Source organism: Centruroides sculpturatus, unplaced genomic scaffold (assembly GCF_000671375.1).
Source record: "Centruroides sculpturatus isolate CEXI.00-Female unplaced genomic scaffold, Cexi_2.0 scaffold487, whole genome shotgun sequence".
In the NCBI taxonomy this organism is placed as follows: domain Eukaryota; kingdom Metazoa; phylum Arthropoda; class Arachnida; order Scorpiones; family Buthidae; genus Centruroides; species Centruroides sculpturatus.
In genome coordinates, this window is record NW_019384719.1 from 535,535 (window position 1) to 562,334 (window position 26,800).

At 30.5% G+C, this 26,800-nt stretch overlaps 3 protein-coding genes across 5 annotated transcripts in view; 1 reads left to right on the forward strand and 2 right to left on the reverse strand.

Moving 5' to 3' along the window:
• Positions 1 to 3,785: 3,785 nt before the first annotated feature.
• On the reverse strand, positions 3,786 to 14,042 carry LOC111627985. 2 transcript variants are annotated; one of them, XM_023371689.1, is made up of 8 exons: positions 13,934 to 14,042; positions 12,197 to 12,271; positions 12,021 to 12,068; positions 11,032 to 11,086; positions 9,683 to 9,772; positions 9,541 to 9,604; positions 4,095 to 4,161; positions 3,786 to 4,009 (listed from the first exon to the last, which is right to left on the reverse strand). In XM_023371689.1, the coding sequence occupies exons 1-8, from the start codon at positions 13,995 to 13,997 to the stop codon at positions 3,858 to 3,860; spliced, it is 615 nt and encodes a 204-aa protein (XP_023227457.1). In that variant the 5' UTR covers positions 13,998 to 14,042; the 3' UTR covers positions 3,786 to 3,857. The 2 variants fall into 2 exon arrangements, with proteins under 2 accessions (XP_023227457.1, XP_023227458.1); XM_023371690.1 differs by lacking the exon at positions 12,021 to 12,068.
• Positions 14,043 to 14,186: 144 nt separating this feature from the next.
• On the forward strand, positions 14,187 to 22,476 carry LOC111627991 (trafficking protein particle complex subunit 1-like). 2 transcript variants are annotated; one of them, XM_023371699.1, is made up of 5 exons: positions 14,187 to 14,247; positions 21,599 to 21,703; positions 21,787 to 21,857; positions 22,014 to 22,152; positions 22,218 to 22,476. In XM_023371699.1, exons 2-5 carry the CDS (start codon positions 21,605 to 21,607, stop codon positions 22,344 to 22,346), a joined length of 438 nt encoding a protein of 145 aa, XP_023227467.1. In that variant the 5' UTR covers positions 14,187 to 14,247; positions 21,599 to 21,604; the 3' UTR covers positions 22,347 to 22,476. The 2 variants fall into 2 exon arrangements, with proteins under 2 accessions (XP_023227467.1, XP_023227468.1); XM_023371700.1 differs by lacking the exon at positions 14,187 to 14,247 and adding an exon at positions 14,265 to 14,558.
• A 77-nt stretch (positions 22,477 to 22,553) lies between these two features.
• LOC111627990 (WD repeat-containing protein 44-like) overlaps positions 22,554 to 26,800 on the reverse strand; it is a 7,822-nt gene continuing 3,575 nt past the window's right edge. The window contains exons 2-6 of the mRNA XM_023371697.1: positions 23,608 to 23,799; positions 23,424 to 23,525; positions 23,236 to 23,351; positions 23,032 to 23,159; positions 22,554 to 22,970 (exon numbers count right to left, since the gene is read on the reverse strand). Of these exons, the coding sequence (XP_023227465.1) occupies positions 22,768 to 22,970; positions 23,032 to 23,159; positions 23,236 to 23,351; positions 23,424 to 23,525; positions 23,608 to 23,799 (741 nt within the window). The 3' untranslated portion in view covers positions 22,554 to 22,767. The remainder of the gene's footprint in view (positions 22,971 to 23,031; positions 23,160 to 23,235; positions 23,352 to 23,423; positions 23,526 to 23,607; positions 23,800 to 26,800) is intronic.

The window sequence follows — 26,800 nt, forward strand, 5'->3', positions numbered from 1 at the left end:
ATGAGAGTTTTAATTAAAAAAATTGATATATCATATTAACTTAAGTATTTTGAAAATTGTAAATATTTCAGGTAAAGAATAAATTTTTATAAAAACTGTAAACTGTAATGATTTTTTGAAATTTAACTGATGATTTTAAACTTCAATTTCACATTTGTTTTTATTATATACTAGCTGATGTACAGTAGCTAGTATTGCTCAAATTATCTTAAGAAAACATCAAATGCATTTGAAAACTACACATGATTGGTGACTATACATTAAATAATTACTTCCATTGCAGTGCTTTCTGTTGTTTTTCTTTTGATCCTCTCTTAATGAAATTACATTTGTTTTATTTATAGTATCTTTCTATAGACTTCTCTATTGTATTTTGCAAAAATATTCACAAAGATTAAAAAATTTCTCTCAAATAATGAAAAAAATAAATGAAGACAGCAGAGCAGACTGTAACAAAACATTTTAAAAATGATATATTTTAATAGGCAATAATTATATTTAAAAATATTTGTACGTAATTAAGTTTTATATTGGAAGTGTTGAAGGAAATTATTTGTATTCAGATAAAGGAACACCAATTAAATGGTAAGAGCAACTGCTTAGCCAGTTGCACATCATTATTTAGATCACAAGTTCCTAATAATTAAACTGTTTATTAATTTACTCTTTCTAAACATAGAAATAACTGAACATGGAGTTAACATGTTGAATGTCAAATGACTATCAATGGACATTTTTATTGTTGGCTTTAATATTGTAAATTTTCCAGTGGATACAATTCATTGTATTTTACAGCATATAAGACATGCTGCTATTTTGGTACAGCATACTTTGGGGAAAATGTATTTAAGCTATCCCATGCCTTTGGCACTTGGCCCTGATATATTTTTTTTTTTGCTCCATTCTGGTTTAAAAATAAAATTAGGATGACCACACTTACATTTATCAGGAAAAAAGAGGAGTTTAAGAAAAGAAACTTACAGTTAAAATTTACTGTTAAAATATTCGACATAAATACAAGCAAAAATTGCATAGCTATAGGAAATAATATGTTTAATTAAACTAACATTTTTATTCAAGATTGGACTAGGTAGAGGTTATCTGTAGCCTATTGAAGGTCATTTGGGAAATTCATTAGCCTATACTTCACATTTAAGATGTAGGATGTTTTTTGGGCCTTGTTTTTAGACAAAAATTGTGTCTTATATGCTGTAAAATATGGAATGTGTTTTACTTATCAGTAATTGAGTGCTGGCATAAAGCAGTGGCATTAGGTCATTGAAAAGAATATATTTGTTCAAATACAAAAAATATGTATCGAATGAAAAGGCTTTGATGTAATAAGACAAGTAAACTTGCTGGAAACTGAATATATTTATTTAATTTCGTGTTTTATTTGAACATGAGAGATTGGAATATTACACATTTTACACACTGTGTTCACTTTTTGACGTTTCCTGGTGAAGCATGGCAATTTCATGTTGGAAGCATGGCATTTTCATAGTTGGCATTATGATAATGCCAACTGAAATTGCCATGCTTCCATTACCATATGAAGAAGCATTACCATATGAAGAGATACAATGCCTCTTCAACAGGCATTGTATCTCTTCATTTCTTTTGCCCTTCAGCTTCCTTCAATAAATAAATTTGCTTTGATTTAGAAGATACTTTCATTTGTTCTACAGACATTTCTTCTTACTACATATTTTCAAGGACTAACCTTTTGACAATTTCTTCCTTAAATTTTGTGATCTGTGTTCTTTTATTGCTCATTGTTATAAAAATACATTGCATTGGTGACAACTGTAGCTGTTATTGGATGGAAAACAATTCCACTATTTTAGTTCTTTGAACATAAAGCAAAAATCCAGCCATCTGATCTGAAAGAACAATAGATTTTTCTTTGTTATAATTGAGAATCATAGCTGATTTGAAGATTTGTACTGTATGTGTTGCTGTGTTTGATGTCCACCAATGGGCATGTGGTCCAAGTAAGCAAAGGTTGTCTATGGGATCTCAAACCCACCAGTAATCATTTTCAATAATACATTTTTTTCACTAAAATAAATGGCACACATTAAAATAATGAAAGAAATGCATTAGCCATGACTGAGAAAAAAAGTTTAGTCCCAGTCTCATATAAATGTTTTATTGTGTGATGTTTGACTTGTTAAACGCATTTTGTTTTTATTGGCAGATTGTTCTATAGGCAGTGACATTAAAGATTCATTTGCTAAAATAAACTTTTAACGGTCATTTGAAAGAAATTTGTGCACTTTAAAAAATTTATATAAATTGCAATTTTTTTTATAAANTATAATTGTTAAAAAATTAACTATTACTTTGACAGTGTCATTTACAACTAAATTTAATGAATGAGAGAGATGCACCAGTTACAGAAAAAGCTCTAGAATTTATTTTCTTTAATTTTACGATTTACGTATCCGTTGTCATAAAAATTTGTCTTTCCACTTTTTTTCCAAGACTACAAATATTCGAGTACAAAGTAACTGGTTTCGATCTATTTCTACTTAAGAAGTAGTTAAATAATTAAGCGATTAGGGAATTGGGGACATAACATAAACAAAACCCTGATGAAAGAGCCAAAATTTTACTTAAACAAAAGCTTAACCGAACCATCTCTAGCCAAGTACAGTGGAGACTGATTTCTTCATATTATTAATGTAATAGAGAGAAATTTTTACAATTCAATGACAGTTGTAAATTGAAAAGTTGTAAATTTTGGAAAATTCCGTGGACACCTGGTCGTAAAAAGAATTAGTTAGAAAACAAATGACTATTAAGTTTAACAAATTTAGATTTTTACAGCTATGGTGAGAAACATTTAAAATCTACAACAGCCTTGTCGCATCCTTTGAGATATACTAGTGATGCGACAAAAGAGGTATTTGATATTGACCGGTATCAGCGCACTGGGGATTTGGCAGTCCGCGTTTATTCGCACTTTGCAACCGTCTTCGATTCCATCCATTAGCCACTCGTAGGGAGCTATTTGACTAAGTGCATTGTTTTAAGATTTAAAAAGTAAAGAATAATATATTTTTATGTACATTTCTTTACAAAGCTATATTTAATTATAATTTTCTTTAAAAGTATATTCGTACAATTGAAAAATATTTTGTACCAGGTGTGTATCGGTACATTAACCACACATTTTATTTCACCAAGTAAGTTTTTATTATTTTATTTTTAATTGTAGCTCTTATATCACGGCTAGCAATTCAGAATGTAATTGCAATATTAAAAATGCATTTAGAGAAGTCTATGTTTTTTACTGGCTTATCAAATAAACAATACAAACCCTAGACCATCACTGACGCGCAATTGACTGATTGCCCTTGGATGTCGGCTTCTTACAGAAACACAGTTTCCCTATTATCAAATGTCACGGCACGCCACTGGTTCTATGGTATATAAAATGAATGAAATGATACTTTTTGTACAGCAATTCTAAAAGTTAGTTGTTTTATCTAGTTATTTACTCCACTTAAAGGAATATTTTGACTTACAGGTATTATTGCAGAAATGAACAAAAATGTGTCACTTTATACATTCTTAAAATATTATGGGAACAAAATGTATTCCTTGATGTATTAATATCAATTAAAGCCCAACAATTGCTGGATTAATCAGGTTATATTACTACTGCTATTAATTAAATGCTAAGTAATATAGCCCAATATGATCCAGCAATTGTTTGACTTTAATATCAGATTTAAGATATCAATATTTCTACATATTAATATAAATAATTTAACCTTATACATTATACAGAGTGACCATAAAGTATGAAAACACAGGCAAATACACATGAATGGTGTATTGATATTACATTACAATAGACAATGTTCAATTATAATACAAATATATTCAAACCATATTATATTTCTTTGTTCAAATGGCACCCCTTCATCAGATATTGTTTCCTCATTCAAATTTTCAATCTCACTGACAACATCAGAAATTTTTTTTTCAACATTTTCAACTGTAGGAATAATATAAAACAATTATCAGGTATATTTTAAATTAAAAATAAATTTATTAATATCGAAAGTAAGTTCTGTTCTTACCTCTTTTCAAATTCTGTTCAAGTTTCTTTTCTGTTTCTACTATTTCTTGTTCTAAAGATGAATCTCTCTAATAATAGCAAAATATATACATATAATATATTGTATTATATGTATATATTAGTATACAGCTATTATTGTACTCATATCATACTGCATATAATATGAGTACAATAATAATTGGCTGAAATTAGGGTAAGGTTGTTCAAGTTGTATCACTGCCTAAATCGTACCTTTTAAATTTTGAAATTAATACTGCAGCAATAGTGGTTCTAGTAGCAATAAGATGTACACTTCAGTCAATCATATTGGTTAACGTAGTATCTGTCATTGATGGCGTACTAACAAATTTTCACAACAAATAAGTTTACTCTTGTTTTCTTAAAACTTTCTATATATATTTGGTAGCTTTGTAGCAAGTAAATTATTGATAAATTTGTGTTTCTTTTTAAGTGTTCATTCTGTAGTATCTAAATAGTTGTTTACTTGAAACAAAATAGTAATAGCTTTATTCAGTGTTTTCTTATGTTTATTTGAATGTAATTCGTTGCATCTTAAGTCATAGCCGCATAAGATTCCCAAATTGTACTGGTACGATTTAAGGAATTATTCTCTCTGTTATTAACTTTTACCTGCCAAGTGTTAATAGAAGTAAGACAATGCATTCAATAACATATAATATTGTTTTGATTTTGATGTTTTTGTTTTTATAGACCATAAATGTGTCAAAATGAATTTATAATAGTCAGAAACAATAAGATATGGATGAGGCATTAGGCAAATTATGTAGTAGTGAAATTGGGTTTAATGAAGCACACAGACAATATGAAATTGCTAAACCAACTCTACAAAGTCATCTTTGAGGATTAAATAAGAAAATCAAAATTTGGAAGGTCTAAAAATCTGACTGAAAATGTGAAGAAAGAGTTAGTTAATTAATCATGTTCTTTGGAATCATGCTTCTTTGGGCTTCCTATAACTGACCTAAACTGGCACTTCAATTGGCAGAAAAATATACATTACCACATTGTTTTAACACAAAAAGAATTGCAGAGAATAAACAATTCTATAAATTCATGAAAGATAGCCCTTCCTTATCTTTATACACTTTAGAGGCTCAATGGCAAGAACAGAAAATAAAAAGAAATGATCAGTTGAAAGATACAAACAATGAAAATTAAAGAAAAGCCAAAAAAAAGAAAAGCGATTGTTTTTGTAATGTTTGTGTAGAAGTTTGTGAAAAAAACATGATTCAATGCTTAAAACTTAAGACATGGGTGCATAATCTATGTGCTGGAGTTGACAAAAAACATAGAAATATATGTTTGTGATGTTTAATTTGGAGAGAATCACAAGGATGAATTTAGCATTGTAATTCTCTGAACAGATAGTGAGATAGCCAAGGTAGTAAAGATATCGGCCTCCTGTTCTGGAGTTGGGGACCAAAGTTTGTGTTTGGATAAGGAATTTTCCATAAATGATTTGTCTAGGATATCTCAGGAAGGACATCCATCCTTTACCTCTTACCAGATTTATAAAGTTCCAATTTATGTGCCAGTTTGGTTTTGAAAATTTGGCTGTGCAATTTTGGTTTAATTAAGATTTCTCCAGCTTTGGAATTGTATTACACAATTTAAAACAGTTAGTTTAAAACTTAACCAAATATTTGAATTATTGATTAAGAAACTTATTGGTAGATCTGTTTGGTAAATAGTTCTAGAGATTGAACTTAACTAACTTAATTTTGACATGAATTGCCAAAAGTTTTGACTAACAATAGACTTGAGCAAGTAGATAAAAGTGCAATATTTAATAGTAAATTACCTGGGATAATGTTTGATTATTTCAAAGTAATATTAATATAAACAAACATTTTTTGTGATTGTTTTATGATCAGTGAGAAAAATGTACTGTACTGTACATTTATTTTGACATTATTTGAAGCGTGCAATGTCATAATGTTGTAAATGCCAAAAAAGAAACTTCAGGAGAGGTAAAAAACATTTTTTCTACTGAATGAATTTTACAATTTTAGAATAAAATGGTAAAAACTCACTGGGTTACAAATTCTATGGAATATCAAAATGATGTAAATATAAGCCACAACATTTTGCATGCCAAAAGTCACACTTTTGGCATGTAAAATGTCAAAAGCTTGTTTCTGGCACTTTAAACGTTATATTTTCACATAAATTCATATTCAAAATATAGCTACTTACACTGCCAATATTGCCACAATATTCTTTTGTGGCAGAAAACACTGCATTTAGAATTCAATTCTTCAATAAAATGTATTTAGAAAAAAATGGCATTTACAACATTATGGCATTGCACACTTCATTTATCTTATATAATTAGTTACCCTTTAGTTCCTATTTGTCACAGAAACACTAGGCTTCAAATAAATATTTTTAATTATTAATTTCATTCATGTAAAACATAGACCATTGGTTTTAACTTTATATCAACTAGATAAAATAAATACACAGAATTGATGCAATTAATTTCCTTCTATCTAAAATCAATACAAAAACTTTTGACTGTAATTCAATTACAAAAAAAAAAAAAGGAAAAATACGATATCTTGATATATTTATTATAAGTAAGACAAAACCTTTGTTTCTAATAGTTTAATCACTGAGTACAAACATTTTCAGCCATTTTGAATGGCCTTCTTCAGGTGCAATAAAGTCTGTTGGAACATCGGTTAGCAGATATTCAGATGCTGTCACTGCTTACAAAGGTTTCTTCTTACTAGTGATGTCATTCTTGATAATATAGCACACCATTTGCACACCTTAGATAATAATATCAAAATTAACAATGTTGATATCGTCTAAACTTTATTATCAACAATGATGTCACTAGTAACCTTTGTAAACAGTGAAAGCATCTAAATATCTGCTAATCGACGTTCCAACCGACCTTATTGTACCTGAAGAAGGCCATTCAAAACAGCCGAAAACGTTTGTACTTAGTGATTAAACTGCTAGAAACAAAGTGTGAAAAGTTTTGTCTTACTTATTCTAAATAGTTCTAGCTTTGAATGCATAGAAGATATATTTATTATTGAATATTCAGTTAACATCATAAAAATTCATAACACTATGATATTACTGTACTAGTTTTAGTGTTTTGAAACTTTTTTTAAAGTTTTGTTTCTTCAATTTCTTTTTGGCCCACTAATGATTACTGGATGCACTGTATACTGGTAGGTAATTTTGAGTTTACACATGATCAACAGCTAGCAGCATGGGTTTTCTTCATGTAAAGAAGTCCTTTAACAAATTGACTTCATGTTGTGTTTCCTTATCTCATCAAAATAAACCAATTTCATAAAGAACAAAGTATCTAAAAATTAACTTATATCTTCATTAAATAAATTTTAAAATTACATGCCTTTTTATATTTTAGTTTTGAATGTCTGAAATTTTCACATAAAGTAGACAATTTATTATTTCCCTAAGAATTTAAATTTTGAATATTTATTGTAAGAATAATGCCAACTAAAAATCAACCAAACATCTTTATAAAACACTAAAATAAGAAATAAAGGAAACAATAAAATATAAACTTTAAATTCTTTTTATATATTTTTCAGGTAGGCAACTTTCTCTAACTACAGGTATGTTTATTTGTAATTAATAAGTGAAAAACTCTTTTTATATTATTTTTATATATATATTATACAATATCATAAGATAAAAAGCAATTGCAGAATATTTTATTTTGTTTTTCACAATGGCAAGTTTTTTTTTTTTTTCATTATAATCTCCAGTTTAGATGATGTGAAAAGGTGGCAACTTCAACTAGACTCAAAAATAAACTGAATTTACACTGTTAATCAGTGTTGGAGCCAAAGGGCCCATGTCACATATTAAAAATATTTGAATAATTAATAAGTATCTTTTATTAACATGTGAATGACAATTGTGTTGCAGATAGTCCAATAAACCATATTTTTAAAAACATTTTGAAGTTTGAACTAATAAATTTTAATTTTTTTTAATGTCAGTGAAGAGAGCTTAAGCCCGTTTGTATCTACCACTGCTATTAATGTAATGAAAATCATATTAAAAGTACTTGCATAAATAAATCTCAAAAATAACTTCCAGGACTGATTTGACAAGTGATATGGATATAGGCAGATGTGTAGCTACAGTTAGAGCTTATTTTGAATGTGTATGCATTTCTGTTTTGCATAATAAAATTTCAGCCAAAAAATTTAATAATATGAAAACACAAAACTTAATGTAAATAAATGCTCTATAACTGACATCTAACAGACAATGACTGAGGCAAAGAAGCACTAGCTTCCACTCTAAAGGATCCAGATTCAAGTCTGATCAGATTATAAATTTTTATAAGTCCAAATTGACCTAGATAAGTCAATTGCTTTTTCTCATTGTGGGTTTGAGTGACATGATTGACACGAAAAAGTCTTGCTTAGGATTTTCCAGATTGAGAGCTTAAAATTAAATTGCAATGATTGAAAAGAAATTACAAAGAAAAATTTGCAATGATGATATAGAATGAATATTGATGAAATAATAAGATGATTTTTTTTAATATAAAATTTACATTTACTGTTAATATTGCTAAATGATCTGCCAGATTTTATTAGGCTATATTAAGGTTTCTTAATCAAAATCAAAGCATTTAATTAATATGCATCTATGTCCTTAATTTAATCAAAATTATTCTTTTTATCACTATATCAGTGTATTTCTATTAATAGGACTTATCATACTGTTTAACTGTGAGTCTGCAATCTCAAATAAAATTGTTTTATTTTCAATTACATGGTAATTGAAAATAAAACAATTTTAATCTGTTTAACTGTGAGTCTGCAATCTCAAATAAAATTGTTTTATTTTCAATTACATGGTAATTGAAAATAAAACAATTTTAATCTGTTTAACTGTGAGTCTGCAATCTCAAATAAAATTGTTTTATTTTCAATTACATGGTAATTGAAAATAAAACAATTTTAATCTGTTTAACTGTGAGTCTGCAATCTTGTACACCAGTATGATAAGTCCTATTAATAGAAATACACTGATATAGTGATAAAAAGAACAAAATCAAAGCAATTTGGCTAAAGATAGGCAACTAAGTCCAATAAAATTAAGCAGATCATTTGGCAATAAATATTAAAGTATGAGATTTTTATAATTTATACATTTGCTGTTAGTTCATTTGAGTCTTGAAGTCTTTCTCTTTGAATTGTAAATGTTTTGTGAAAAGAATGACGAGACAAATCTCATTATTAATATACACTAGAAATGTGTTTTATCAGAATATGATATGTATTAAAAACAGATGGTTTATTAATTGATCTTTGTGTTCCTAAAAGTTCCCTCGATATTGTAACACTCTACATTAGAAAATCCAATATTTATAGAATTAAGAATTGTTGGAAACAAAAAATTTGTATTCTTATACTTACATAATATGAAATGCTATTGATAAATTTTTTAGTCAGGCTATCAAGTTTTTCTTCAAATTTTGAACTGAAAACAAAAAATATAAAATATAGATGTAGTTTTTATTAATAAACAAAATATCTTTACGAAAATTGAAATAATTACAGGTTTTCAATTTGGCTGTTTTGTTCCTCTTTCAGTTTTTGCTTAATTTCATCTATTCGTCTTCTCAATTCTTGATTTCTGTTATTTTCACTAAAGAAAAATATGAAAAAATAAATTTCTAGAAATTATTCACCCATAAAATATGAAATTACATAGTTTTTATTACAAAAAAGTTTTACTATCGATAAAAAAAATCATTTTTGATTTTATGTATATTTAGTCTATCTCTAATCACATAAAATGGATACATCTTACTGTAATTTCTTATGTATTAGCATATACCCTACAGAGAATTGCTAAATGAAAATATGAGGACTATTTGGAAATAACCTTTTGTTTTATTTCTTGCCCAAAAGGCATGAAATAAAACAGGGAAAAAGGAAAACTATTTATTATATGCAAAAGTTGCACACATACATAAACTATTTTTCAACATAATTGCTGTATAAATTCAGACATTTGTCATAGTGTGACACCATCTGTATACCTTCCTCAAAGATGATTACTGTCAAGGACATCAGCCACTCCTCACAAACACTGCAACCAGTAACTTATTTTTACTCTTTTTGCCCTGTGGGCAGTAAGAGGGTTTTTTTTCCATATATATATCATGAGCTTGACCAGGCCCACAATGGGATTGGCTGAATGGTGAGAGATGAGGCCTGACATATTCAAGGCAGTTTCCCAAACAATTCCTGCAATTGCTTTCCCAGATCTGATCCAAGTCCTCCAGATCAGTAGACTCATTCCTTAATTAACTGTCTCAGCCATTCAGCTGTCAGGCATAGCACTAGGTACCACAATTAACTGAGTAGGATATACTCTACCACACCATAATAATTATACTTGTTCAACAAAGGATAAACTTTTTTGTATGATAAAGACCTGGTGAATTTTAATCATCAGGCCATCCAATAAAATGCTGAAAGTCTGTTTGCTTATCCAATTACTAATTAGAAAAGAAAAGACAAATTTACTTTAGTACTCTCATGTAATCTGAAAGTTATTTAGTAACTTTCCTCAATCTCATGGCACACTATTTCTAAATTTAATTAATTTAACACTTTACTGTTACTGAACACTCCTCTTAACTCCTTCTTTCACATTCATTTGTTTTAATTAACACTTTCATTTTAATTTAAATATATATATACTAATTTTTTTATGTATTTTTGTCCGATTATAATTTAAATTTGCAGTCAAATTAGTTCAGTGTTCTTTCTCCTGATGATGGTCTTGGTTGCCCAAAAGTACTTGAGAAGGTGATAAATGATGTAAGCTAATAAACTTTGATATTGTTGGTTTTTAAGTATATGAGAAAATGATTATTTTTATTTCTCAAGCCTTACCTTTCACATAAATTATCCATTTGTTCTGCTTTAAATTTTGCAACTTTAAATGTTTCTGTAATTAAAAAATTTTCTACAGTTAATGTTTTAAACTTATCCTTAAATCATACAACAGTTGGTTAATATAATTGATATAAGACCCAATATTGTAACTATAATAATTAATTTCAAGTTTAAGATAAATTTTTAGAATAAACTAAATTTATCTCTCTATAAACTCATGAGAACTTTACTCAAAAATTTAATTACATATGAAATTGCTGTTTTAAAATACAGTAGAACCTCGAAAACTCGGCCTAATGTGGACCGAAGGGTGGCTGAGTTTGTGAAAATGCCGGGTTATCGGGAATGGGGTTAAAAAAATAAGTACGAGTGTTTCCTCAGAAAATACTGTACTGTACTTGTATGTATTGTTTACTTGAGAATATAACAGAGAATAAACTGCCCAAATACCCTTAAACAAAGGAAAAGTACGTCCTTTATGAAGGCATAGAGCCTTTACTATATGAAAATGAAAATTAATGAATGCACTATGTACAGTAATTTACCTGATAAGACAGACCTCAGAAAAATACTTTATGAGAGCTTTTATACTTTTATAAAGCTGTCTATAATGAAAATTAATTAACTAAGGATTTTTTTGCCCTGCCAGGATGTGGCCGAGTTATCCGGAGTGCCGGGTTATCGAGAGCCGAGTTTTCGAGGTTCTACTGTATTATAAAATATTGTTTAAAGAATTGAAGTAATGTTATTTTCAAAAATAAAAATGAAGAGTAGAAAACTAAACTAAGTTTCTGATAAACAAAAATGTTTAATTTAATTTTAAATTGACAATAGACTTATATTTAGGTATTTTACATGTATGAAAATTATTTACAATATTAATAACAATGTCCAAAATAAGATTTGACTTGCAGAAAAAATTTTTTTTTTTAAATTTGAATGTATATTACAAAAACAATTAAAATTTAGCAGTATTTATAATTTACCTTCCATTTTAGTATGATTATCAGATACTTGATTAAATTTTATTCTAGCTGAAATTTAAATTATAAATTGTTAAAGTAATAGTAATAAATATTATTATTAAAATATTTTTAAGTTCTTGATAGATATTGTTTTTTAATATAAAAAAAATCATTGAAAAATAAATATTTTACTATACCTCTTTCAACCTGCATTTCCAAATTTCTTCTGGCTGTATAAGAAATTTGCACTTCTTTTTCAAGATTTTGTTTAACTGTAAATATATGAAGAAAGATGAATTTATTACAACAGTAGAGAGTATATCATTCTTTTTTAAAAAATCTTTCTCAAAAACATCAAGTTTACAAGAAAAATCATATCATAAATTTTGCATAGCAATTCTTAATAGTGTAATGATAATTGTAAAATATGAAATAAATGCATTAATACATGATTTAAATTAATCATGATTTTAAGAATAAAAAGTTAAATATTTTATGTCATCTAAGAATTATTTTATCTTGCTTTTGACATATTTATCTGAAACATGGACATTGACTAAAAAATAAGATACAGAAATTTTTAAGAAATAAAGAAGAAAAGACAAGATAAAAAAGGAAGATGTCAGATGCAAAATTGAAGTAAAAAAAATTGACAAAGGGAAAAAGGATGACAAAATATCTAGAAAGAAAGAGGGGATATCATCATCATCAATAAACTTTATTGTATTAGGATTATTCTGTTACATTGGGTAAGGAGTATACAGTATAAAGACGGGAAATAAAAAAAAGAAAGAAACAACAATACTGTCAACATTTTCAAAGAATGATAGATAGAAAAGAAGTCATGGATCCATTATTTGATCCAAAAAATTTCTTGATAAATATTAATGCATTTTAATTACTGTTCAGTTTCAGACAATAGAACAGCCTGCAAAATAACATTTTTCTGTTTATTCATATTAAATATAGAATTGATAAATGTTATTTTGGAATATTCAGCCCCACAAATTTGAAATATAAACTTTTAAAGTTCTTTTTCTTTTTAAATGTGTCAATTGAAAAATTTTGTTAATGTATTATAAATTATAGTTTCTTGAAATTGTTGACTTATTCCCTAAACAACATACTTTTTAAATTTAATTTTGATACTGTATGAAAGAAGATTTTGATTACCATAGTTTAATCTGAAAGAAATATAATTGATTGGGAGCTATTCACTTCTCTATGATTAAAATTTTTTTATTTTCAAATAACTGGTCCGACTGCGGTAGTTCTGCCAGTTATGTTATATTGAAAGTTGCCATAATTCTTATTACGAATTATGTTATAATTCAACACATTTTTTACTTCTTGCAATGAATTATTCTATTACAAGAAGACAAAAGATTGCTATCAACTACACACACACAAGAAAATTGCACATGGCATATTGATACCCGGAAAAAAAAACGAGTTCGGCCGCCCCATTATGGGCCCGGCCGAACCCATAATGGGCTTGCTAGAAAATATCCTAGTACCACAGAATGGAATCAGTTAAAAAATAAATTTACTTCTGAGCGTTCTCACAAGATGGTGACTAGCAAGTGAATTATTATAACAGTTTATTACAATAAATCATATCTTTTACACGCGCAATATTTATAAATTCAATTTAAAATGGGTTTAACAGCGTAAAATCAAAAAGAAATTGACCAGTGGCGCGTTATTCTATGGACAAAAATGGGAAATTGCCAGAAGCCCCAAAGCGATATTTATAAGAAAATATTTCCTCCCCCCGTAGAAAAATAACTAACATCTCAAAATCTCGTGCATGGGCCCCCAACTCAAATTTGCCTAAGCCCCATGAAGTTAAAATGCCCCACTGAAATTTATTATTATTATTATTCCTTTAAAAAATAGTTTATATTTTAATTTATAAATATATATAAAAATACCGCGGCTTAATTCTTCGATGTTCGATTTTATTTTATCAACTCGGAAATTTTGTGAAATTTCCATTTTGTTTTCTTCGAGATAAGCAGACGATTTTAAAAAATAAAATAATTGTTGCCAACTGCGTAATATTGTTTTACAAATTTTTGTTTTTTCTATTTATTTTTTGTGTTTTAGTTTAAATTACATTTATAAGATTTAAATTAGATTTTATTATTATTAAAATTATTATTCAAATAAATTTTCTCGAAATGTGGAAGAAGAACGATTGGCAACACTTCATTCGTCGTCCATTCGCCGTAGGAAGAGTCGCTAGGTAAGTTTTATTTTATGTACAATTAGGATTTTTATGTTTACAGAATCTAAGTAATTACTGTATTAAACTTATATAGTGCTAATAACAATTAATAAAACACGTTAAGATATGGATATTATTGGATTGAGTTAATTTCCTTGTTGTTTCCATAAGACGAGACCATGTATTATGACGTCAACTGACAACACATTAAGTAATTGATGATTTGTCGTGAAAAGATTGCACTCTCGTGCGTAAATTAAGGGTCGTGGGCATACTCTAAAACGGCGATTTCTTAATCCATAAATGCATTTTTGTCAACAAAATACAGGGTAAGATTCTAGCTCTGAATGACACCAACAGCCCATGGGCATTGATGAATAAGTGAACATACATACATATATAAATACATACACACATACACTATCTGCCAGAAAGTAATTGGACGCCTGTGATAAAACAGAAAAACGAAGTTTATTCATCGTCAATAGTTGGTGGAACCTCCACAGGCAGAGATTACAGCTGTGACCCTTCTTGTGAGAGAAGGGGCATACTCTCCACTAGTCCTTGTATGACGACTGGCGATATTTCCTTCCACTTGGCTTTGAGAAGGCATATGAGTTCCTTCACCAATTTCGGGCAGTGGGACATCCCTTCAGTCAACACTCCAACTTGTCCCAGAGGTGCTCAATAGAGTTCAGGTCTGGGTTCTGAGCAGGCCAATCCATTTGTTTAACCTCATTGTCACTATGCCAAGCAATGGTGGTCATTGCAACATGACAGCTGGCATTATCATCCTGGAAGTAACATGAGTCCAACCCATAAAACTGCCACAACGTAGGAAGCACATGGTTATCCAAAATAGTGCAGTAAGCATTGACATTGAGCCTACCGTCAATTGTGACCAAGGGTCCCAGGTCATACCAGGAAAAACACCCCCATACCATAACTCCACCTCTGCTAAGCTTCACTCTTGGCACAATGCATTCTGGCAGGAGGCGTTCTCCAGGCAGACGCCAAACCCAGAATCTGCTATCCAAATGGAAGAGGGTGAACCTGGATTCGTCATTCCAGAGAACTTGTTTCTACTGTTCTACAGTCCACTGTTTATGTTCTTTGCACCAAACTAGCCAAACAGCGCTGTTGGTCCTAGTGATGAAAGGCTTGTGGGCAGAAGCATGTCCATGATAACCGAGCAGATGGCTTCCTTACAGATGGTATTCATCGAAACAATAGTCCCAGCTTCCATTTGAAACTCCCTATGGATGTGGGCCATCGGTTGGGTGTGTTTCTTCTGAATTTCTCTGGAGAGCACCCGTCAGTCTCTAACTCCCAGTTTTGTGACCCTGCCTGGTCGGGGCTTATTCTGACCATTACCACTTACCTTCCATTTGAGAATCATGTAGCCCACTGTCGATTTTGGGTACTTCAGCTCACTGGATATATCACGTATGGAACGGCCATTTCTGTGATAACCAATGATTACACCTTTTTTGAAATCAGACAGATCCAAACTGCGTGGCATCTTGCATGCAACTGATGCCAATTTTCCTTCCCACTTGATTTTTATCTGCAGCAGTCATGACATGTATTAGAACACCGCATGTTGCTGTATGTTGCTGTTTGCAGGGGTGTCCAAGTACTTTGTGGTAGATAGTGTACATACATCAATAGGTAAGATTGCAGCTCTGAATGACCCTTCATTCATAGCTGCAATTGCAAATCCCTTAGACCAGCAGTCTCCAAAGTGGGGTATGCCAAGTTTTTCTTCAAAATACTGTATGTGTGTCCTGTCCACAGTCCGTCTAATCTTACAGTTGTCCTCCTGAAGAAGTGGGCTCATGATCACTTGCAATTATACAAAGAAAAAATTCAAATTGCAGATAGTAGAAATTATGTATTTATAGTGGAAATTTAGCAAATTTTATTATATTATAGGTCAGGCATGGCCAACATAAGGCCCGCGGGCCAGATCCGGCCCATCTAATGAATCTATGTGAACTGCAATCAATGTTTCAATATTAGGCATTGAAGTCCAAATAGCTTGATGAAAAATTCTGACTCACTGTGTGTTTAGAGTTAACCCACCATTACAAATTTTGTAAATACAGCATAGAGCAGGGCTGTCCAACCTTTTTGTTTCTGTGGGCCACATTGGAAGAAGTCAAGGAGTTTTGGGCTACAAGTATATATAATATTTACTTGTGGCTGAATATACAAGTATATTTAAGGACTAACATGTATAGATTATAATAATAAGTATTAAAACTTTATCACAAAAAAGGATATTTTAAAAAATTACTTCTACAGACACTTTCAATTTTTACTTAGAAATAGATAAATTCATTTATTACCTTGTTTATCTAAAAAAGACAAATGAAAATTTATTTGAAAAACACAAATATTTGTTTTATTTGGGTCTGTAATTAATAAAAAGTGACAAAGCACCATTTTAAAGTGCATTTTTATTCAGCTAATATATTTATAAATAATATGTAGCCAAAAAAGTAGCCTAAGCACCAAATAATAATTTTTACATCAAACAAAAGAAGAAAAAACATAGCCACATTTTGTGCAATGTAGCCAAATTGTGCAACGGTAGAAGAAATACTAAATAAAGCTGGAATTGTGACTCAGTGGGTTATAGACCCAAATGCGGGGAAAGGAAAGAAAGGACAAAAGATGAAGATGTGAGAAAGGTTGGAAAATTAAGGGTCAATATTTTCATAACAGAAGATCTATTTAACCTTTCTCACTACTTTTTATCTTTTGTCTTTTCTCTCCTTTCCCTCCTTTTCCCAAATTTGAGTCACAACTCCAGCTTTATTTAGTAATCCTTCCTCATTTACAGATCTCCAAATATTTGAAAATATTTCCTTTCCACTCAAAAATAAAATATGAATGAAGGTTTACGACTTTGTGAAACTTCTTTTTTGAGTTTATGCTGTTTAAATAAATAAATAATAATAAATTAAAATGTTTGTCGGTTTTGTTTACACATTTATTGGGTTGCATTGGAACTTGCCTTGGGCTGCATGTGGCCTGCGGGACGCGGGTTGGACACCCCCTGGCATAGAGTGTTGATAAAGCATGATAATGTGAAAAATGTATCTGTAATCTCTATATACAATTCAGTCTCTATGGGGTGACACCACAATGAGATCTCGCACCACATCAAAATCTTCCTAGGGCAGCCTCTGGTTCTGCCCGTGAAAAAAGTTATCTTTCCAATTTGGCCCAGGGACAAAAACTGTTGGCCACCCCTGTTATAGGGGGTACAACTTATAATTATTTTTGTCTTAGGGGTACTTGATCAAAAAAGTTTGGATATTACTGCCCTAGACCAGTGTTCCACAACCTTTTTCTACTCGCAGCACACCTATGACTTGACATGACTCAACATGGCACACCAAAATGTTATTCCCCTCAAAAATGTATTATATGATACTATTAGTGAAATTTTGTAATGCCATAAACCTATTATTATTATTATTATTATGATGTTGGGTTTTGTGAGTTATACTCGGTTCACACCGGTGGCTGTGTACTATGCCGGACCAGAGTCAAGGCACAGCAACCAAAACAGAACTAAAATTAAATAAGTGTGTCAGTGTGTGTGTCTGTATTCAGGAATTTCCTAACAATGTGGCATGTATTCAATATAGTGGCCTTCTGTAGTGTGATGTATGTATTTCTACTCAATTGTAATGTTCCCAGGCTTTTGTGTAGTGTGTGTGGTATCATACCTGTACAGGAGAGAACGACAGGTACAATAAGCACCCTATCCATCCTCCGTAGATGCCTTATTTTCTGGGCGAGTTCTGTGTACTTGCTGATTTTTTTCAGTGCATGTGTTTTGTACATTGTGAGTGTTTGGAACAGATATGTCTATAATGTATGTGATTTTATTGTGTTTGTCAATGAGTGTGATGTCTAGTCTGTTGTGGTAAATTGTTTTATCTGTGATTATAACTCTGTCATAGTGCATTTTGTGCATGTTGTTTTCCAATACTGTCTGTGAGAAGTATTTGTAGTATGGTTCATTGATGTCTAATAATTTGTGTTTCTTTGCAAGCTCTTGATGTATTTGCTACTTGATTATGTCTATGTAAATTATCTGTCTGTGCCAAGAGCTTGCAACCAGAAGTGATGTGTTGTATAGTTTCTGGCATGATGTGACATTTTCTGCATGTGTCATTTGTGATTGTTGTATCTTTGAGTATGTGTTTTCTGTAGTTTTTAGTATTTATGTCCTGATCCTGTATGGCAATTATAAATCCTTCCGTCTCCCCAAAGGGGCTTCTCCACTAACCAGCTGTTTGATGCAGTTTTGTCAACAAAATCCTGGGCCAGGTCATAGGGATGTCTGCCATGCAGTACCTTTCACACCCATGATTGCTTAATGGTGTCTATGCTGTTTATATGTTGTGTTGTGTCCATACATTGTGAACGTAAATTTAATAATGTATTATTTGAGTCTGCTAGAATTACTGCTTTATGTAACTTTGATGTTTCTTGTTTTTTGTAGAAAAACTCTCGCAATGTCTGTATTTGTTTGTAGTGTAGGTTAACTATGTCGATCAGGCCACGTCTGCCATCTTTAGGTGGAAGGGTTAATCTTTCTATGGCAGATTTAGGATGATGATGTTCACGTTTAGTGTTGTTGTTGTTTTAATTTGGAGTTGCTCAAGATCTGTGTGAGTCCAATGTATAACTCCAAAAGAATAAGTGAGTACTGGGACGACATATGTGTTTATTGCTTTAACATCATCTTATTTCATCAGTGAATGAAATAGAAGCATAAGAAACATAACAACTGTGATAAAAATATATAAATGAAGCCTGAAATTAATAGAATATGTAAAAGTTCACATCACACCTTTCAGCTTGTGACAGCACATTGGTTGCGGAACACTGCCCTAGACGACCAAAATGTCAAATGAACTATGTCTGTAATTGTGACCCTTGATGGCATATTTGCCTCGAATGAGAATATATGTTTAACAAGTAACTTGGTTAATGGAGCACAAGATTCCAATAATGTTTCAGTAGTTGGTGCAATGGCACTTTTCACATTTTATGAGATTTTAGTCATCTTGAGTAAAGTGGAAAACAGTTGACTTTTAGCATTGTTTTAAGAAATAGTTCTGGATTTTTTCACTTTTAAATTTTACCCATTTTTGAGGGTCTTAAAAATTCCAAATAGCTGGTTTTGGTGGGCTTTATTTCACGAATGGTCATGTGTAGACCATTGGTTTCTTTGGCATTTTTTGCTCCTTTGGGCATGGTCTACAGCTCTAATAATGTCCCGACTGCCTCATTCGGAGCTGAATTTGTACCCATTTCTTTATCAGTATCACTTTTACAGCCCATGAAACTGTTCGGTTTCTTGGATGTTATTTTGTAGATGCTAATTTGACAAATTATGTGAATTAAGAATTGTTTATTATCCAGTTTATTTCTGGTTATTTTGAAATTAAGTTATTTGAATTGTATTAATTTGCAATACCATTGAAAAGTTTCTACCTGTATAGTATGTAATTTTATTTTTAAAAATTTCTGATTTTACATAAATATACATTAATGAAAGTTTATGAAATTAGTGTATTAGCTGAGACAATATCAACAGCTAACTTTTAGAATTATAGTTTAAATAGTAAAACATTCCAAAAATACCCTAAAAATTGCATTAATCACTTAAATATGGCTGAAAATGTTAGAGATTAAAAGACCTTCTTTGACAAAACAGAAAAAATTTAGCAGTGAGTTGTGTAAAAGCTGTTATGACATTTTATTTTAAAAAACTTTTTTATTTTTAATTATAATTGAATGGCAAAAAAGCTTAATTCTGTGGGTAGAGATGAGTTTTATTAAAAACTAGCAGGTGAGCCCAGCATTGCTCAAACGAAAATAACAGATTAAGATCATTAGATTATAGCCGATCTTACCTGTTTTCACCGAGTGCAAGAATTAGGTCCCCCCCCTCTTTCGAGACTAATTAGAAAATTTTTAGATATCTGCTTACCACACTGGGATAACGATAATTAAGATTCACAGCAACCACTAACTAGTGCATAGTACCACTAAGTGATAAATAACAAACATTTTGGTAATCCTTTCTGGGTTCTTCTAGTTTACTAAATTCAAAAAATAAGTTTGATCTTCTCAAATCATTCATAAATATAAATTTGAACATAAAATGAACATTAAGACTAAGAGTTCGAATAAAGCAAACTTGTGTGCATGCGTTCCCAGTGTCAACTTTATATACTACAAGTTCGGACACGTGCACTGCATATCTCGCCGACCACGCAACTGTGCCGTGCAGTTACTTATCTCATATACGTATGCTTCTTGCCCCTCACCACCAAAAATATAAATATAATGCTTACCTAGATGATATCTTTTAATTTATATGAATATTTAATGGAATAATATACAGCCTATGTCCACTCTGAAGGTCCATTCTAAATATTGGTGAAATAATTTTTGAAATCGGATGAGTAGTTTTGGAGACAACCAAACTTACAAACTTTGCCTCTTTATATTATTATTATTATTATTAAAAATTTTAAATGTTAATAGCAAATAACATCTTCAGTAAGTCTGACCCCTATTTCCCCACTCCTTTGACCTTTCACCATCAAAATTTATTTTATCTATATTAGAAAAAGTCTGATTCAGACAAAAGATTTCCACCCCTGCATAACAATAAAATGAGTTAAAAAGATGGATTCTAATGTTTTTTCTGTATTACATTAAAATTTTTGTGATTAATTTAAAGTTATACATTTACAAGTATTTTTAAAAGAAGTAAAATTTTCATAAAGTATGTTTTTGAGGTTAATCATAATTTCTTAAAAATAATATTTCACAAAATATCTTTGGGAAATGGATGATAGCATTAATGCCCCTTATACACAAGCTACTAGGCCAAATTTTGTTTGTTAATCTTTACCCCATCCCAAGATATGATATGAAAATACCTCTCTATTATTTTCTTTTAGATATATTATGTTTTTATATGATGACTCTTCTTAAACACTTAACCAAGTTTATTTTAAACATATAAATGTTGTACAATTTTAATAATTATACAACATTTATACTGTATGATAATAAAATTATAATCACTAAAGTACAAAGATGAAAACATTATTAGCTATTCAACTAAGTGAATCAAATGCCCTGTATTTTGGTTCAAATCTATTTTTTTTAAATCTAAACCCCCTACAATTTGGCAACATTTTTGGTTTATAGCGATTAGAAAATATTCAGTTAGATAAAAGAAATGTAGTTAATCAGTTCATAGTTTTAATAAAAATGCAAACTATTGTAAGATGAATAAAATTACTTTTGAATGTTTTACTAGATCCAGATGACTATTTATAATCTTTATATATTTGATAAAAATGGTATGTGCATTTTTTATCGCGAATGGAATAGAAAAAGGCAGTTTGGTATGGCAAGAGATGAAGTAAGTGTTATTGATGCAGAATTTGAATTAAAATTTTTTAAACGATTACAATAACAACCAATTTTTGCTTATTTATAATATAGGAATTCAAATTGATGTATGGTATGATCTTTTCTATCAAGTCTTTTGTTGCTAAAATATCACCAAATGATTGGTAAATATTAAAAATAATTGTTTTGCATTATATAATCTAATCAGAAATATTAGACTTATATATAAATGTACTGTACAATAAAATACAACAATACAGTAATAATAATTAACATTTTATTTTACATATTAATCTTACAATATCTCATTTTTTGTTTAGTAAAGATGGTTTCTTGAATTTTCGTACAAGCAAGTATAAATTAAACTTTTATGAAACACCTTCCGGATTGAAATTTGTATTGAACACCGACGTTGCCGCGGGAAATGTTCGAGAATTACTGCACGAGTTATATCGTCAGGTAATCTATGGTTTAAAAAAAAATGAAATGAATAATTGTTTTTAACTAAATTTTTTTTCCTGCAGATTTATGTTGAATATGTAATAAAAAATCCAGAATCGCAGTTTGGTCAACCCATTACAAGTGAATTATTCTGCGAACGTTTAGATGACTTCATAAAAAATTCTCCTATGTTTAGTACAAGGGTAATGTAATGATATGTAATCTTATAACATTTGTATATACATAAATACAATTTTTGTAATTCCAAATTCATTCCATTCATAATACTTACAAAGATAGCAATTGTAAATACTGTAAAAAAAAATTTTTTTTTGCCAATTGTGAAACATCATCTCTAAAATATTATATAATAAATACTGTTAATCCAAAGACAGTAAGACGTTAACTAGAATTCTTTTTATTAACAAAAACCAGCCCAGTTATATTTTTGTTCAGCAATGTATATAAAAAGCTGCAGTATGTACTAAATATGCAATATATTTACATAAATTTTTCACAATGCCATAATTTAACATTCAAAATTATTTAAATTTACAGAATTTTTTAGCTTGAATTGCATTATTAATTAATACACATATCTGTACAGAATGTTTGGATATTATTACTAATAGACTAGGATGCAGGCATTTCCGTTGCACCAGAAGACTTTGTCTTTGGTTTATTTATAAATATTTTAATAGCACCACTGAAATCTGCACTGGCAATTACATAACAGCCATCGGTTGTACTACAGTGCTGTTCGTTTTGGTCCAACTGACAAGAAATCAGATGAGGATGCGGAGCAAAAACGGCAGTCGTTACTACTGCATTGTGAGCTGAAATAGAAATTTGTGTTAATAACGAAGTTTCAAATGTTGAAAAAATACTTTCGTTTACCTTTAATTCCTTCCCAGTAATCATTACGATCTCTCCTGGCTGAGGAAAACTTTGAATAATCATGATGAGTTTTCCAGATGTATATAAATTGATTTTCAGAACCACTTATGACATATTTACCATCATGACTGAAATAAATTTTGTTTTACATTATTGTATCAGGTGAATAAATGGCTAATAACTCTAAATTATTCTTTAAATTACCTAAAACTTGCTCTGATTTGACTGCTAACATTGACGTAACCTTTATATTTACAAGACAGAGTGAGACCACACAGGTCGTACAATCTGATACGAGAATCATTAGAAGTGACTAGAATCTAATAAATAAAAAACATTTGCATACATTTAAAATTAGCAATAATACTTTATAAAATTTCTCAGATTTTTACCTTGTCTTCTCCTGGCATGGGTTCGATTCCACTAATTTTTCGACCCTGTGCATTTTTTCCTCTAGTGGAACGTACGTGGATTTGTGTGTAATATTTTAATTGCTGTAAAAAAAATTTATTTTTATTAATAACAATTTTTAATACAAGATGAAGAGTTTAAGAAAACAAATAATTTTTGTCTTACTTCGGTATAATAGAAAATACATCGTCCATCATAAGAACCTATTACGGCAAATTTGCCATTTTGACAAAAACTGACCGTTGTAATAAGCTTTGTCTGCCCATCAAGCTCGTTCCACAGAGCAACTTTCTTATCTGGTATATTCCATAGTCTCAGTTTTCCATCCAAGGACCCGCTTAAAAAATAACGATCATCCTGTAATATATTTGTCAAAATATTTATTGTATGTATTACATGCATTAAATATGTTAGAAGTCATTGACTTTTCATGAAATGATTATATTAATTACATTCAACAAATAAATAAATCAATGCACATTTTTACATCAATCAGAACCCTTATCTTAACAAGTTTGATGTCATTTGAATTTTTTATTGTAAAAATTATCTAAAGAATATCAAATTTACACTAAAATATACAGTACACAATAAAAATATGTACTATACTGAACAGATTCAAGATTTACATATTTATGTGGATTATTTAACAATTGAATATTTACATTACCTAAGTGAGGCATTAAATTAATAAAGAAAATCATCTACCAATAAGATCAAGATGTAATCATCAAATATTTAGAAATGATTATAAATGGCCCCAATTTTGGCTTGGTCAATGATATACAGTATTGTATGTACAGTACTTAAGGCCATACTGTATTGCAGATGCATAAGAGTATAAAGTGGATTGATTACTCACTTTAGACCAAAATCAAACCAACAATATTAGATATTATCCTGTAAAAACATATGTAGAAAGTATGTCAGCTATTTCTTGCAGACAATAATCATTGAAAGAAAAAGTTTCATTATATTTATGACCATATATGTACAAAGTCATTATTGCAGATAAGGTACAGGGGTCGGACAAAAATATGGAAACTCCTCATGAAATGCATAGTTGAATGTAAATGTTGATTCTAGCCAAGCCTCTAGGTTGTGCTGTTGTATTTGACTACTAACAACACCTGTGCAATCTCTCAATACGTTGCATATGTCAGTCATTGTTAGAACTGTGTTCTGTGTAGGTGGGAGTGCACAATGTCAGAGCTAAGTGAATTCGAATGTGGGCAAATTGTTGGTGCTCTTATGGTGGATGCTTCCGTAACCAAGGTGGCTGAAGTGTTTGGTGTGTCAAGAGGCACCATATCAAAGATTTATACTGCATACAGAACAAGCGGAAAAACATTATCTGCTAAGTCACAACATGGATAAAAGTGTGTAATTGAGTGATCATGACAGACTGTCATTGAAGAGGATTGTGACAAAAAATAAGAAGACTACAGCTGAAAAAGTCACTGCCGAACTGAATATGGAGCTCACAAACCCTGTCAGTGCCAAAACAGTTCGAAGGGAGCTCCATAAGCAGGGAATTTCAGGGCAAGTTGCAATTCCAAAATTATTAATCAGTGATGCAAATGCACATAAGAGGAAAATGTGGTGCCGAAGCCATAAAACCTGGACAATGGAGCAATGGAAAAGAGTCATTTGGTCGGATGAGCCTTGTTTTACACTGTTTCCAACCTGTGGCCAAGTTTACATCTGGCAAACACCGTCCCAAGCCTACAATGCAGACTGCTTGTTGCCAAGAGTGAAACATGGTGGGGGTTTGGTGATGATTTGAGGAGATATATCATGGTATTCCATGGGTCCCATGATTACTCTGCAAGGTCATATTACTGCCAAAGATTATGTAACCATTTTGGGCAATTGTGCCCATCCCATGGTGCAATGTTTGCTCCCCAATGGTAATGCTGTGTTCCAAGACAACAGGGCACCTGTTCACACAGTCCAAGACTGGTTTTGTCAGCATGAGAGTGATTTGGCGCATCTCCTTTGGCCACACAGTCACTAGACATCAATACTATTGAGCCTTTGTAGTCTACTATGGAGACAGGTGCGTGATCACTATCCAACTCCATCATCGTTACCTGAACTTGCCACTATTTTGCAGGAGGAATGGTACAAGTTTCCCTTAAAACCATACAGGACCTGTATTTATCAATTCCGAGAAGACTGCCAACGGCTTTCCTACACTGTATTAGGGCTTAGTAATAGGTTAGGTTTTTTGGTGTTTCCATATTTTTGTCCAATCCCTGTATAAATGCTCTTATATTTTGTAAGTCCATCCTTATATGAGCTGTTCACATGCCAAATCGACTAACTACATTTGTAAATCCTTAATATGATCGTTATTATTTTCAAAGTATCAACTCTAAACCTTTAGATTTCTGGTACAGTTTGAATAAAGACTTAGAGGTGATACTTATTTGTACCAGTATTTTCTCTAGAAAGTGATATTATTTTCAAATTTTTTGCATAACTAATTTAAATACATAGAGTGGATGTCATCCCAACAATTTTACTGATTTAAGAGAAAAATTCACATAAAAAGGCATTAACCCTTTGCTTCTGAAAGTATCAATCAGTAGTTACCTCCTATTGTTAAGCCAAACTATGAGGGTAACGATTCGTCGTTACCCTAGTAAATATCAATTTTTATAACATTTATCGACAACAGATGTCAGCACTTGATGGCACTGTCTTGTTTATCATCTGTTTTACATATTTTTCTCCAGGTGGCGTTTTGTTGACTTAAAAAATTTTAATTAGTGCTTTTTTTTCTTGATTTATTTATTTTCTGATATTATTTCATGAATATGCTATAAATGAAATAAAAAATTATCACCATAATAAGTTTATTTAGCTATAATAAGCCAATTTGTTATAAATACGGTCGACTCCCCTATAACACGGGTTCTTATAGTTCGGATTCCTATATGATGGTAAAAAAAACTCCTATAATTCGGTAAAATGTCATCAGGTGGCCGAACTACTTTCTGCCGTCCAGCGCCATGCTACGGAGAGTTTAGGCAAGTAAGTTGAGTTTACTATCATCTGTACAGTATGTAAATTAGGTACCGTAAGTCTAATACAGCACTAATTTTATACATTTCTTGTGAAAGAATCATTTCTTATTCAACGGCCATAAAATTTATTTACATTAATTATGTCTCCAAAGTTCAACGAAGTTTTCGTAGAAAAATAACATCAGAAATCGCGGCTGCCATTTGATGCGCTGCTCCGCGACGAAAACAAGCTTAAGCAATGGCGACGTCGAATGGTGCACACTCGGTAAGTAATCCTACAATTTTTTGTTTATAGCATAGTTTATACAGATTATTCCCAAAAAATT

Excerpts from the sequence above, each read along its gene's own strand:
- LOC111627985 (XM_023371689.1), bottom strand. The coding sequence starts at position 13,997 with ATGGAAATTTCACAAAATTTCCGAGTTGATAAAATAAAATCGAACATC. Across the intron at positions 4,162-9,540 it reads TCAATAGCATTTCATATTAT|AGAGATTCATCTTTAGAACA; the intron begins GTAAGTATAAGA and ends TGCTATTATTAG. Across the intron at positions 4,010-4,094 it reads TGAACAGAATTTGAAAAGAG|TTGAAAATGTTGAAAAAAAA; the intron begins GTAAGAACAGAA and ends TTATTCCTACAG.
- LOC111627991 (XM_023371699.1), top strand. The coding sequence starts at position 21,605 with ATGACTATTTATAATCTTTATATATTTGATAAAAATGGTATGTGCATT. Across the intron at positions 21,858-22,013 it reads AAAATATCACCAAATGATTG|TAAAGATGGTTTCTTGAATT; the intron begins GTAAATATTAAA and ends TTTTTTGTTTAG. Across the intron at positions 22,153-22,217 it reads TGCACGAGTTATATCGTCAG|ATTTATGTTGAATATGTAAT; the intron begins GTAATCTATGGT and ends TTTTTCCTGCAG.